Source organism: Bufo bufo, chromosome 1 (genome assembly GCF_905171765.1).
Source record: "Bufo bufo chromosome 1, aBufBuf1.1, whole genome shotgun sequence".
NCBI classification, from domain to species: Eukaryota; Metazoa; Chordata; class Amphibia; order Anura; family Bufonidae; genus Bufo; species Bufo bufo.
Window position 1 is genome coordinate 139,425,573 of NC_053389.1, and position 15,736 is coordinate 139,441,308.

Here is a 15,736-nt window from a genome sequence, read left to right on the forward strand (position 1 = left end):
ATATACAAGTCTAATATGGTTGAAAAATCCTTAAAAAAAGAATTATTAAATAAAATGTGAAAAATTTGGCATGATTTTTATTTTTTTTAACTAATCTGATACAGAGATGTCAACATTTACTTTAAAATTAATTTCACCAAAATTTAAAAATGTTTGTGAAAATGTTAAATATAAAAAACACAATATTACTTCCTTTTCTTCATGATGAGCCCTCAAGTTATTGTTTGAATTTTATCAGTGATGATAAGGAAAGGGGCAGGGCTCTGGCAACCCCCCAGTCTGTTCATGCTAAAGAGGATAGCTGTCACAGTCGATGGAAGAAGGAACAGAATAATTATAGTTCCATGTCCCAAAGGGGACCATTGAAGGCGTCCTACATTTTTTCACAGCTATAGTAAATTCCTGCTTTTCCAACCTTCAGTACATTAAAGTTCTAATCATAACTGCATCATTCAATTATACTCTCTCCATACATGTTGATAGAAGCATTTGAAATATTGAACGATGTGGAAGGTGATAACCACATGGTGGGCATAATTATGTCAATTATGGTACCAGCAGACACTGTATCATGTGTAGAAGGCTGATGAAAGGGCTATTGAACTAGTATCACAACTATATTGGATTGCTGTCTTATACTGTGGTCATTTATGAACTGAAACACCTCATTGCTATCTTGACTTGATATCACTGACTGTAGGTATTATCAACATGGCTTGAGCAACTTTTTCCTAAACACTGTCTATGACCACTTAGAGTAGCCTTCAAATTATATTAGTGGTACATAATAAATTCTTAAACTGCAAATCCCTTTTCGTAGTCAGCAATATATCCACCACTTACATAACATAAAAATACTTTGACAACAACCACATCCATGAATGCATGTCCTGCTTGACATGGTGCTTTGCAAAATTTCCCTAAGATGATCTTATTTATGGGTTTATAAAACGTTTAAAAAAAAAGTTGGCACTGAACAAAAATCATAAAAATATAGCATCTTGAACACTGCAAAAGAGTTCAAGTCATGACAATATAACTCGAGGCCTCCGGACTGCAGATGGTTAAAATTCCCATCTGCTATGTTGAATAAACAATGCAAGCTCGGGGGGAAAAAAATTTGGTTGGCGATTACATGGCCCTTGCTGTCAGCATCTCCGAATGCCATTTATCACCCACCCAGACAGACAGAAAACAAACCTCATTTTGATAGGCTCTATTCTCAGCTCTCCTGGCGACATTTGCAGCCTGTGTGGGAATCTAAAATGAACTACACCCCGTTTGTTTACACAACGCGCTAATGAGACTCATAGGGGAATAACCTGCAAAATCGGCACAGATGCTTCATTAAAGCTTTTGTTCATTAACTATTCTTAAGAATTATATTTATATTAGTCAGTTATTTTTTAATATTTCAATTTTCAGTGTACAGGTGAGCACATTCTAAGTGAAACTCAAAAAGAACATGTACCGTATTTATCGCTTATTAGGCTACTTTTACACTAGCGTTTTTGCTGGATCCGGCAGGGTTCAGCAAAAAATGCTTCCGTTACTCATAATATAACCATCTGCATCCGTTATGAACGGATCTGGTTGTATTATCTTTAACATTGCCAAGACAGATCCATCATGAACTCCATTGAAAGTCAAATGGGGGACAGATCCATTTTCTATTGTGCCAGAGAAAACGGATTCGTCCCCATTGACTTGCATTGTAGGTCATGACGGATCCGTCTTGCTCCGCATCCCAGGACGGAAAGCAAATCGAGGCATGCAGCGGTTTCCTCTCTGGTGTGAGAACGGAACTGAATGCATTTTGGAGCATTCCGTTCTGTTCAGTTACGTTTTGTTCCCATTGACAATGAATGGGGACAAAACTGGAGCGTTTTTTCCCGGTATTGAGACCCTATGACGGTACTCAATACCAGAAAATATTAACGCTAGTGTGAAACTAGCCTTAGACGCACCTAGGCTTTTGTGGAGGAAATTAAGAAAATACAATATTTTTAACCAAATGGTGTGATTTTGGTGGGTTTTGAACTAATGGGAGGTCTGTGGATGGTAACCATCCCAGAGACTCCTTACTATGCAGACTAAGGCCGTGAACAAGGTCTAAGACTAGACCGAAACGTTGGCCAGTGGCTTATTTTTGGATGGATATAAAAATGAAAAAAGATATATAATGAAATAAAACAAGCAACTTAAAAGCAGCTATAGAGTGCCGTGTTTTTTTAAATATAAATTAAATGCACCTTTACCACTGAGCACCGCCAACTACATAAAGGAGTGCCGCTCAACCACCTTTCCTCAATATGTGGATGGTACACTGTTATGGGGATCTTTGGATGACACTGTTATGGGGATCTGTAGAGGATACTTATAGGGGGATCTGTAGAGGACACTTATAGGGGGATCTGTAGAGGAGACACTTATAGGGGGATTTGTAGAGGACAGTGTTATTGGGGGATCTGTGGAGGACAGTGTTATAGGGATCTATGGATGACTCTGGTATGGGGGATCTTACCCCATTACATTAGACCCCAGTTATAGCAGCCCAGCCGTCACATCATTCATTAATGAAGTGGACGGGACAGTGTAATGAAGTGGGGGCGTGGTTTAGCAGACCTGGGAGCGGGGTTTTTAAGTCCGTCTTTTGAGGGTGGCCTAAATGGCCACCCTACCTGCCCCCTGAATTGTGACCTCCACAGCACTCCGCTTCATTAACAGTGTCATCGACTTTCCCCTTTAAAGCTGACCTGCAGCAGTGAAGAAAAATGGGTTGTTAGAAACCTGGTGTAAAACTGTGTGTATGTGAAGACTAAGGGCCTGCGAGCTTCTATTGGCTGGTAAGGGATATGTGACCGTGTGTATGGCAGTTGGGATATGAAGAGAAAGACCTGCAGGCTTCTATTGGCTAATGTAGGTCATTAGATGTGCCATATTTGTATTTTTTTGGGGAATATATTCAGGAACGGTACGTCCTAGAGAGCTGAGACCCGGTCTAAAACCTTCCAGGACACCCGATGTACCTGTGTGCCAAATTTCGTGATTGTAAATGCGACGGTGCAGATTCCTTTAGCGGACATACATACACACAGCTTTATATATTAGAGATATATATATACATACATACACACACATACACACGTCTCCCCGATCCGGTGATGTGCAAAGTGTTCAAGAGCAAAAAAAAAACCACTAATGGTTTGAAAAAAAATATATAAAATTGTACCTCAGCACTCCATGTTTTCCTTCAGTAATTGTTCTGGTTTATTCACCAAAACAGGTGCATACCGCATTCTCATTATACCTTTATATAGCACTTCAATATAGTAAGCAGAGAACAGTACCATAGATGATATTAATAATACTTCCATATAGTGCCCACATACCATGATACATTTCTGATGTTCTGCTAGTATTTACCAATCCTAAAGAACACTATTATATTTTTGGATAACGAGTCTGTTATAGTCACTGTTGGCTATATATTATGGGTCATTTACGCATCTGTTTATGAGTTGACTGTTGATTTATTTTGGAGTTTGCAAAATTGCTTGCACAGTAATAATATCCACAAAGTGCACGCTGCCAGTATTTTTATATTCATGTATTATATCTGAAAGTCACAAAATCTGGAAAGGTGACAGCACCATAAATCCTCAGCAGGTGACATTTGTCCAGCAGGCTTCGGCCCCAAATAGACCCAAGAGGAGCAGCATAATGCATTCATTTACATCTGGATATAGGTGCCTGGTGTCTTGCTAATAAGAAGCATTTTGCTGAGCCAGTTGCTTATTGATCTGTCAAACAATCAGAGGCTTTGATAACACTTTCTGAGTAATGGCCAGAAACGGGAAAAACACACCACTAGATTGTATCAACCATAGGACCACTTCACAATAAGACAGAACATCTCACAAATATATCCAATTAGTGTATCTATTAAAACCCATGTGCATATATCACATACACGTATACGTTCCCATCTAATCTATACTTCAAACGGAATCGTATGCCTTTGGTGCAATATCTTCACAGGCTCGGAGCAGGCCAAGAGTAGATATAACACAGTAGTAAGAGGAATTGTCAGCTGCAGCAGAACATCTGCCTATGATTAATTGTGCACAATGCTGCTGGGACTCCCTCTGCCATGTTATAAGGGATGGTAATTTCCAATTTATGTGCACATAACAGATTCAGCCCCTCTGCGCCCCCCATTAATTTGGAATTCATGACATAATGTGATATGGTTTTCAGCTAATATTACTGAGCCCACAGCCTGCAACCCTCCAACTTCCTAAATGCTTGAGTTTAAAATCTTTGACTCTTCTTTGGGCGTCTTCAAGATTTTAGACTTCAGAAGCTGAGTCCCTTTTTCAAAAAGGCATCGGTGACCTAAATGGTGCTTCTGTAGAAGTCCATTGACTGGCTTCCAAGTTATACAAATCTCCAACCAACTCATGTGGGATATAAAAAAAAATTGTTCTGGAATTCATGAAGGTCCCAATAATGTTATGCTCAGATATTACAAGAAAATTTCGACTAACACAATCATGGTCACCGGTGCGATATCCATCGTTATGCTCAGATATGTCAGAAGAAAACCCAAGGTGGAATTCCACTTTAAAAGAATTATGGGCCAGATTTATCATTAGCTCAAGTCAAAATAATGGAGTGAAAAAGTTTCAACTTTTTGCGCAATCGCTAAAACTGCGCAAAAATGTGCGACTTTTATTGGCTCTGCACTATGCTCGCCAGTTTTCTGAAAGTGGTGTGTTTTCTTATGTAAATGAATCTTTAGACAGATTTTCTATAGCGACAATTTAAAAAGTCGCAAAAATTGCGCCATTTCACTCCAGTGAGGACCATGCTTATCTTATGCGACTTTTTAATAGAACATGCGACTTTTTCGTAAAGACGTGCGACTTTTGTAAAGCCGCTTACTGAAGGATAAACTGCTACCGTCAAACCACATTTATCACAGTATTAAAGGACCATTAATAAATCTGACTCAGCCAAAAGTGACTTTGGACATATGCAAAATTCGAGAAGGCTACTTTCACACTCGCGTTTTGGCTTTCCGTTTGTGAGATCTGCTCAGGGCTCTCACAAGCGGTCCAAAACGGATCAATTTGCATTCTATTGTATTCTGAATGGAAAAGGATCCGCTCAGAATGCATCAGTTTGTCTCCGTTCTGTCTCCATTTCGCTTTGGAGACGGACACCAAAACGCTGCTTGCAGCTTTTTGTTGTCCATCTGATGAAACAGAGCCAAAGGCAACGGGGGACGGATCTGTTTTCTATTGTGTCAGATTGTGTCAGTAAAAACGGATCCGTCCCCATTGACTTACATTGTGTGCCAGGACGGATCCGTTTTTACTGACACAATCTGACACAATAGAAAACAGATCCGTCCCCCATTGACTTTCAATGGTGTTCAAGATGGATCCGTCTTGGCTATGTTAAAGATAATACAAACGGATCTGTTCTGAACGGATGCAGACGGTTGTATTATCTGAACGGACCCGTCCATGACGGATCTGCACAAAACGCGAGTATGAAAGTAGTAATGAAAAATCTGGTCCTATGTGTATAATCGGGGTGACTCACTCTTCAATTTAACATAGATATTATGCTTTTGAAATTGTTGTAAGCTGTCACCTAGTAGTGTGTATGGGGCCTGGCATTCCATTGACCATAGCTGCCATTTTTATGACTATCCCTGTCCCATCTCTTTGCTTCATCAAGAAAATAAGCAGTACCAATGGCGCTTGTCAACAGCCTATCTCCCCTGCTCTATTGAAATAACATGTATGTTCATGTTAATCAGGATAGATAATTGCTAGCCAAAGATCATTCAGCAGATATCCTTTGTCTACATCAAGCTTACATCATACAACTAGTGCACAAATCAATACACTGATACACTAGTGCACAAATCAAGTCCTTGTGTCAGGTCAAGATGGAAGTGGACATTTGCAGAGGACTCCAGGAGCAGCAGTAAGTTGTCTAGTGACTATGGGGGAGATTTATCAAATTGGTGTAACGTAAAACTGGCTTAGGTGCCCATAGTAACCAATCAGATTCCACCTTTCAGTTCTACTTTACACCAGTTTGATAAATCTCCCCCTATAAGTCTAGACTTATAGGGGAAGATAACTTTAAGATAACTTTGGTTTCCTAGATGTTCTATGTAAAACCATGGATGACATACTATAATATGACCTTGGGCCAAATTATAATCTCATGTGGATTTAACAGGCAAGTATTAACACAGAAAAGACAAGAATTCTGAGCTTTCAATTGAGAAGATAACAATGTTTCCCTGACTATTAATCATTTTTAAGACTGTCTAAATTCTAGAATTTGATTTATAGGCTGCACCTGGTGGTCAGTCTTCTTCCAAGTTTCATCCTAAGGAAGGATTGTGTAGAACTGGCAAAGTTCTTCAGTGCAGCTGGCTATAAAAGGGGGGGTCAGCTTTCAATGAACTTATCAGTGGACATTACATTTTATATGCATGCCGCCTGATTAAATGACCCCCCCAATGAGATATAGTAACATAATGCAATCTTCTTAAAATGTTTCATTATTTACTCACAGTTGGCGAGCTAGAATGTCTTAAATCACTGAGGAAATTATGTAAGTATGAAAGAACCAAGGCTTTAAACTCATCTAGCTTCACAGCCAGCAACAAAATTGAATATTAATTGTTTTTATACTTTTTTCATACCTTTTTTCTCCTAGACTTGAAGCTTGATTCAACTCGCTATTTGCAATAAAGTTTCGAATTTCTGAGAAATAGGAATCTTCTTTCTCATCTAAAAGTGCATGGTTTTCGGATTCGGAATTAGGGGATGAGACGCTAGTTCCATGGTGGTTTCCAATTACTCCTGAGTGCTGACTCACTGGACAGGGAAAAAGTTGTGAATTATTAACACAACCAAACTAGTAAAAAAATCTTCAGAAGGAAAAGTGTGAGTTAATCCTAAATATTTTACAGTCATGTGTCATCCAAAAATATCCACTGATGGACCACCCCACTGTAATGGTATGCAGGTGGGGAGTGTCAATTACTCTGCATCATTTTGGGATAGTGAAGTTAGTTATTACTTTTCATACACTCTCTCAGGAGGAATGATTAATTCCAAAACTTTCCCAGACTAGGACAAGCTTGAATTCAATGCTTTGGTTTTATTATGGTCTTTTAGGCTTAGAGACTGTCCAGCCTGCATTAACAGAGCATAGGAAGAAAGTTGTCAGAAATTTAGCTTAGGCTACTTTCACACTGGCTGGTTTCCATTTGTGAGATCCGTTCAGGGCTCTCAGAAGCGGTCCAAAATGGATCAGTTTTGCCCTAATGCATTCTGAATAGGAAAAAAATACGCTCAGAATGCATCAGTTTGCCTCCGTTCCGTCTTCATTCCGCTTTGGAGGCGTGTACCAAAACACTGCTTTCAGCGTTTTGGTGTCCGTCTGACGAAACTGAGCCAAACGGATCCGTCCTGACACACAATGTAAGTCAATTGTGATGGATCCATTTTCTATGACATAATCTGGCACAATAGAAAACGGATCTGTCCTCCGTTGACTTTCAATGGTGTTCAAAATGGATCCGTTTTGGCTATGTTGAAGATAATACAAACGGATCTGTTCTGAACGGATGCAGATGGTTGTATTATCTGAACGGATCAGTCTGTGCAGATCCATGATGGATCCGCACCAAACCCGAGTGTGAAAGTAGCCTTATTTTACCTGCCTGTATGAAAACAATTGAAGGTTCGGCAACGTCTAGGGAAGTCCACCAATCATTGTTGGATACCGCCAAGGCAGTAATTTTATAGACAGGGAGAAAGGCCAGGTTCTGTCCATACTCAGGAGAGCCAGATGGATAATCAGGGGTGTAGTTATAGGGGATATAGAGGCAGACCTGGGTCCTAAGACCTGATGCCTAAGGAGAAGACTCCTCTGCTAGATAAGACAAGGCTAGTATTATAAATGGCATGGTAGATGAGTATCTTGAAACAGATTCTGCGTTAGGGCCTAGGATGCCTCAGTGAATAACTTTGAGAGAAGAAAAAAAATGGCCACCATTTTAAGCAGTAGAAAAGACAATTTTCAAAGACACACTAGGGTTGAGAAAATTTTGCCCAACACTATTGTCAAAATCTGCTTTTAGTACATTACCCATGAATACAGCATACCTGGAACATTCTCATGTTCATGTTTCTTAAGGTGTCGATCCAAGTTTGTCTGCTGGCCGAAGCACCTGTTGCACAAGTGGCATTTGAAAGGCTTCTCTTTGTTATGTATGTTCCGTACATGCCGCTGGAGGTTGGAGGAGATGCTAAAAGACCGGTCACAATATTTACATCTGTAAAAACAGACACGCAAGAAAATAAGGATATTCAAAATTTTTGTTTCCTTTTATTTATTTTTTTATTGTTAAATTCTGCACCACAAAACATATTTATCCATTTAGTATTGATGGACAGTATATATTCCTCATAAACTTAGATTTACAGCAAATGAGTAAATGAGTAACACCACTAGCATTCAGGCTAGAGCCCAATGGTGATGACTGTCGCCTGCAGCCACATTGGGGGTCGCGCTGATGTGTTGTGGGGGATGAAACTAACGGTTCACTCGTCTCTAATGCTGAATAATTATCCTAGTTTCATGCTAGTATTAAAATCATCCGGCAGCGGAACAGCCTTCCAGTGTTGATCATATCCAGGATAGTTTTTGTCTGGCTGAATCCCGGCACTAATGCTGGAAACAGGACGGATTCCCACTGAGTCCCATTATAGTCAACAGCTCCGACCCTTTCCAATTATGCTGGATACGATGAACTCCGGCATGCTGTTCTTCTGCTGAAACAGCCGATATCCTAGCTTAGAAGCCGTTTACGTGGCGGGTTTTACTGAGAAATTTTGGGGCGGACAGCCACGTTGAAATCTCACTGATGCCCCTGTCCTTTCTGCCTTTCATTCATTTTTACGGGAGGCAGTGCTGAGGATCACTAAGCAGCAAGACTTAAAGCCGTAGCTGCTCTGCGATCCTCACCGCTGCCTCCCATTGAAATAAATTGGAGGCAGAAAGGATGCAGCCACCGGTGGTTTTTAGTGAAGTTTCGGTGCGGTTGTCTCTGGCAAAATTCCACTGCAAAACCTGCCATGTGAATAACCCCTTCAAATGTACTAGGGCTTCTCAGTAATGTCTCAACACAAGACTAGCTTAACAAAACAGCACACTGGGAGTCATTTTGGGTTGATGTGGGTTTATCAATTCCTTCCTTTCTTAAACCTGTGAAGGAGGCACGACGATCCCTTAGCCGAAGAGCTTTTCTGGCACTTTGGCATAAAAGGTTGAGATATTACATATTACATTAGCGGTGTCTAGCCAACTGTGATTTTATTGCAGCTGTATGATAGAACATAGATGGAAGCGTAAAATTTGCTAAATAGCCATTGGCCAGATATATCTAGGGGTTATGTTGTATGCTGATGGCAGTGGTCAGATGAGCTGGACATGAAAAACCCAATTCCCTTTTCCCCTCCCTCCATTTTGTATAAATTCATTGGTAAACGTTAATGGGGAATTTTAATGTTGGAACTGTATATGCCTGTTGTTTAAATGCATTTCCCAAATCTGTAGAGGACTAGGTCTCCCTGCTGTATGTGTAACTTATCCCCCCATTAAATGCACTATGTGACCTAGCACAAGTGAAAAATTTATGTTGGTCATCAGACATGGCTCAAGCTGAGAAGCGCACCCTCCATATGCAGTTCTCCTCTCCCCCGTTGATGAAAAAATTGCAAAAATTAGAAAATAACTTCCAGACTGTAACATAAATAAAATGAAAGTGCAGTCACAAATTAAAACATTTTTGGCTAGTAAAACTGGCAAAAACCTGATGTTTTCTTTAATGAAGTAGGGAGGGCTGCTCCCCGCTACCTCACACTTAGATGGCACTTATTCCAGCACATAAAATGGGAGGATAATGATTAATTCCCCTCCGTTTACTTAAGTCATTCAGCTCGCAAGTTTACCGTCCACTGTTCTGTTTGTTTAAATGGCAAGAAAGGCGTAAATGTTTTATAAGGCTGACAGGTGTTGGTTTATCGGGCAGATTAAAATCATGTTTAAGACAAATTAATCCTGGCCAGTTCTGATAATTTATCTTAGCTACTTAACTCTGAGACAGCTGGAGGTGCCAATGTGCCACCTAATAAATTTACACCCTGGACCCCCAATAACACACAATAACGGCCTTGACCATTTAGATGGCCTGTAATATTTTACTCCATCGCATGCAGATTGTGTATGCAGTGAATGGCTGTGACTTCAGGGTGCAGACTATGTACAGTACAGACCAAAAGTTTGGACACACCTTCTCATTCAAAGAGTTTTCTTTATTTTCATGACTATGAAAATTGCTGATTCACACTGAAGGCATCAAAATCTATAAATTAACACATGTGGAATTATATACATAACAAACAAGTGTGAAACAACTGAAAATATGTCATATTCTAGGTTCTTCAAAGTAGCCACCTTTTGCTTTGATTACTGCTTTGCACACTCTTGTCATTCTCTTGATGAACTTCAAGAGGTAGTCCCCTGAAATGGTTTTCACTTCACAGGTGTGCCCTGTCAGGTTTAATAAGTGGGATTTCTTGCCTAATAAATGGGGTTGGGACCATCAGTTGCGTTGAGGAGAAGTCAGGTGGATACACAGCTGATAGTCCTACTGAATAGACTGTTAGAATTTGTATTATGGCAAGAAAAAAGCAGCTAAGTAAAGAAAAATGAGTGGCCATCATTACTTTAAGAAATGAAGGTCAGTCAGTCAGCCGAAAAATTGGGAAAACTTTGAAAGTAAGGGCTATTTGACCATGAAGGAGAGTGATGGGGTGCTGCGTCAGATGACCTGGCCTCCACAGTCACCGGACCTGAACCCAATCGAGATGGTTTGGGGTGAGCTGGACCGCAGAGTGAAGGCAAAAGGGCCAACAAGTGCTAAGCATCTCTGGGAACTCCTTCAAGACTGTTGGAAGACCATTTCAGGGAACTACCTCTTGAAGCTCATCAAGAGAATGCCAAGAGTGTGCAAAGCAGTAATCAAAGCAAAAGGTGGCTACTTTGAAGAACCTAGAATATGACATATTTTCAGTTGTTTCACACTTGTTTGTTATGTATATAATTCAACATGTGTTAATTCATAGTTTTGATGCCTTCATAGTCATGAAAATAAAGAAAACTCTTTGAATGAGAAGGTGTGTCCAAACTTTTGGTCTGTACTGTACATGAGAGGACATTCCTGTAATGATGAGCGGAATATTGCTAAAATAACTTGTAGTTGAAGGTTCTAAATCATAACATATCTTCTGAAACACTCTACCCTGCTCCCAATATACTCCTTCCACCATCTGCCTGACTGTGGTCTTTACTGCTCTCCTAACATCACTCGGCTAGATCTTCACTTGCATAATCCCAGGAACAGCAAACTCTTTTCCTTAAATACTCTGATACATGGGGTGCTCAGTCTGTGACTCATTCTTTAGTCTGCATTCCTCTGCTTACATCTTGACGCTACCCCATCACATGCTGTCATAACCTCACTAATATAATCCCAGGTCCTGCCCTTCCACAGGATCAGCACCATACTCTTTGTTGCTGGTGCACTGCTCCTTCTACAATGTTTAGGACCTTCCAATTTTCTGTATTGCACTCCTTGCAGGGGGCGGACGGGCCATAGACCCTACAGGAAAGGTAGGGCTGCCTTGGTGCTGTGGCCCACATCTCACCTCCTAAGCCCCCTGCTCTATATATTTATTACAGATGATTGGAAGAGGAGGGCTGAATGTAGCAGCTTTTGATGGCCACCACAGAGGGATAATCTTCTGGGGAGATATTTTGTGCTGCATTGTGGTATTTGGTTATTTGGGATGGTATTCTGTGCTACACTATGGTATGGTAAACTTGTATTTGCCCCGTCTACTTGTGTTTCCCCCACCTACAAGATTGGTGCCACGTTTAGGTTTCTTTCCGGGGTCACTTTCAGTTCCCAGTCTGCCCCGTCTCCTTACATCAATAAAATGTAAATTCATCATAAATCTGTGTTTTGCACTTTGCATTCCACATTGTCTTGGAGTGATTATCACATGTGTCCTGGGAAACCGGGTGAGGGCAGGGAGGCCCATATTAAGTTTTGCTATGGGGCCTTATGAGATCCGTGTATGCTCCTAGTCCCATGAGTAAACAGGTCAATGCCACCCACAGGATCAGAAACACTTGTGCTGGTGGAGACTTTGCTCCTTCCACTATCAGTCAGTGATATGTAATTGACATCATTCCCCTTTCCTTACTGTACATTATGAAACTACCCCTACTAGCATACCCCATAAGGAAACAGATCACTGTCCCTCACAAAATCAACACACTCTTCTCCTGTTGCTATCATCGTTATGTTAATCTTCTTATTAGCTACAGTGTCTTATACCTCCACCCACTTAAAAACTGAGGACGCAAGGCTATAGTAGGAATTTCTAATCTCCTAGGATGAATAAACTAGGATGGGTGCCTGCATTTTGTGCAGTCTCTGAATGCTTTTTGGTAGTGACAAGCCCTGACCATATAGGTTTGCTACCCCCTTTAGGTCAGCCCTACAGACAAATCCTACAATCCTATTCAGTTTTTCCTTAAAACCAGTCTTTCCTTAAAGCCTATGGGAAGTCAGAAGCCAAATTAGGACAAAACGTGGTAACTCCAACATACACAGCATTTAACAATATGTGCCAGCTAGGATTTATAGTATGTCCTATTAATCACAGCACATGTCTTGTATAACTTTTTTTTGTCATTTTATATGTTCGTAATTGAGCTTTCTGAGCTGGCAGACATGACAGTGAAACTACTGAAGCAAATGTGATGATGATTGTTTTTTTTTGTAAATTTCTTCCAACTTCCAAGCCATCACTGAGTGGGACTTTCATGGGATAGAACAGACATTGGCAAAACAAACTTTCAAAACAATTAAGCTGACAGTCACCGTTGTCAGAGAGTAAAAGAAATCAATGACAATTAAATTGTTCTAAAAACACCAGATCCCCTGAGAAATATTCTGACCAGAAGTCAGTCTATAGCAGACGTCTTACACAAAATACATATATTACATTTTTCTTGGGCAAGCCAAGGGAAATAAATCAATGCTATTCCTAAGATTATGTTGGACCACTTTCTCTTGGACGAGAATATGAAGTGCATTTATCATGGAGGCAGCCATTTTCAGGGACTCAACAGGTTCTCATGAGACTGCAGCCAATCAAGTTTCTGTGAATTAGTGACATCATTAAAACAGTTTTGATTTATTGGAAGAATGTGTGTTGTAAATTCATGAGGCTTTCTCATCCTAGTCCCCATATTGCTTTACTGTAGGGGTATGCAACCTTGGTGAGGTAGAGCTCAACCATGGTATGAATGTTCTCACACAGAAGAGAAGTGACAGTGCTTTGGTTAGAGACTGCACTAATTTATTTATTTTATGCACTTATATAGCACTACTATATTCCGCAGCGCTTTACAGACATTAGCATCCAACTGTCCCTAATGGGGCTCACAATCTAAGGTCCCTATCAGTATGTCTTTGGAGTGTGGGAGGAAATCCACACAAACACAGGGAGAACATACAAACTCCATGCAGATGTTGTCCTTGGTCAGATTTGAACCTAGAACCCCAGCTCTGCAAGGCACCACTGAGCTATCGTGCTGCCCATATATACAGTACAAAGTGATCATCATTTGAGAAGTCTTTTACACTGACAAAAACAACATTTCCCCATGATGCCTTTCCCCAGATGGACCGCAAGACACATCTGTGAAAAATGTGATTTGATGCGTCTGACTTTTTCAATTGTTGTCCGACACGGTCATTGTTAGTACTTGTAAAATAGTTTTTGTGACATAACACATTTGTACCCTTTTAGTAAATAGTTTGGTTGTCAGTAAAGTGATGTATACAGTGATGTATAGTCAGGAAAGGAAACAGCAGTAGGGAGGATCAGAACGTAAACCAGGAAGCATCGGGGAGAAAAGTAGTATCACTGCTTTTTTATTACATGTTCCACTGCTGGGGAAGCATTTATTTAACTTGGAAAAACCCTTAAAGACATTTTCATCTACTCAGGATCTGGATCTAGATGTACTGATTGCCTACTTAGGCTTTAGTGCAGCAAAATAACATTGGGGTGATGGTTTCACCTTGATGGTTGATGATAACCACTCTCTTTTTCACTTTGTTATTAGTAATATGATGCTATAGGACCCAAATTTCAGCTGTGTCAGCCTATGTTTTTTCTTTGGAGATGCCTACAGTCAGCAGTCCCTGTGAACTTGTAGCTAGAACAAATGGGATCTCTAGAGCAATCCACATATTGCAGATAAACTCCTCTTGTATCACTGTCAATCCAGAGATCTTTGAACTAAAAGCTAAATGACTATGAATCTAGGTCTGTAGGACATGTCAAAAAGACAGATAAATTGAAGGGCCTCAAACTCATAACTACTTCTAAACCATGTCTGTCACCTAGTGTATGGTTGCGTGGCTCAGGGATGTTGGATGAGATGATCTGGAAAGTTATGAGATGATACTTTAGCAACCCTCAAAGAATGATTGTATACAATTGTGGTATAAAGAATTGCTGCTAAATCTCACCTGTATGGTTGTTCTCCTGTGTGGGTCCTGAGATGTCTTGTTAAATTTGCAGATCTTGGAAAGATTTTGCCACAGTACCTGTTAATGAGACAAAATACAAATACATATCACTCTATGTCAATGGCCAGATATTGACCTATGTTGGTGATATATGTCCAGCGTGGAGGAGACATAGGTGGCCAGATGCAATGAGTCATTGAATATCAGCAAGATATTCCAAACTCTTGTACCAAAGCTGAAGTCAACAGCCACATTCATAATTAGATAAAAAAGTTGTTTGGAACACATAGTAGGAGAGTGGGCCAAATATGCATTGGTACTAGCTTTTCTTATAGTCATATATTATAGTCAGAATTATGTATTATCATAACAGTACAGGAGACCATTCATGGGATGTTCACATGGTCAGCATAATGGCTTTATATCATGTATAATGTACCTGCAGGTATAGCGCTCTTTTCCTTTCCGTAAGATTGAATCTGACAAAGTTGGGGGTGGGGAGCGAAAGTTAAAAGGATGGTGCGAGAGGGACGGTAAAGAACTTCCTGTGTCAGATTTCAAGTTGGCAAAGCTTTCCAGCTTTTCAGTCATAGTTTCGATGGCTGACATCTACAGATAATAATTGAGAATATGTCAGAAGACCTGGTAACAAGAATAATATTTCGGAATCATAATAACCAGTTACTTACACCCGCGATTTCCTTTCGGACATAACATATTAACATTGTTGTATATATTTTCTGCAATATGAGTTTTCAGCCTACAAACCCTCTGAAGGACAGTAGGTGTGCCTTACAAGCCAAGGACATTCCTACACCTTAAAGATTAAAGATCCTAGGTACTGTAAGTAACCTTAGAAGATACAGTAGGTGCAGGTCAAGGCTGAAAGGTCTTGAAAATCATTTAATGTTCACAACAGTTGTCTCTTCTCTTTCCCTAGTTAAACACTAATTACCACTATTAAGCAACTCTGCCTTGGTCAGGGTATGTAGAAACAAGACAAAGAAACATATTGAA

General features: G+C 40.2%; 1 protein-coding gene across 7 annotated transcripts in view; it reads right to left on the reverse strand.

Moving 5' to 3' along the window:
* Positions 1-15,736, reverse strand: part of PRDM16 (PR/SET domain 16) — a 569,108-nt gene that overhangs the window by 5,767 nt on the left and 547,605 nt on the right. For all 7 annotated transcript variants that reach the window (XM_040430034.1, XM_040430046.1, XM_040430029.1 and 4 more), the window contains 4 exons: positions 15,159-15,328; positions 14,720-14,797; positions 8,208-8,377; positions 6,737-6,911 (listed from right to left, as the gene is read on the reverse strand). In XM_040430034.1, coding sequence (XP_040285968.1) covers positions 6,737-6,911; positions 8,208-8,377; positions 14,720-14,797; positions 15,159-15,328 — 593 coding nt within the window. The remainder of the gene's footprint in view (positions 1-6,736; positions 6,912-8,207; positions 8,378-14,719; positions 14,798-15,158; positions 15,329-15,736) is intronic.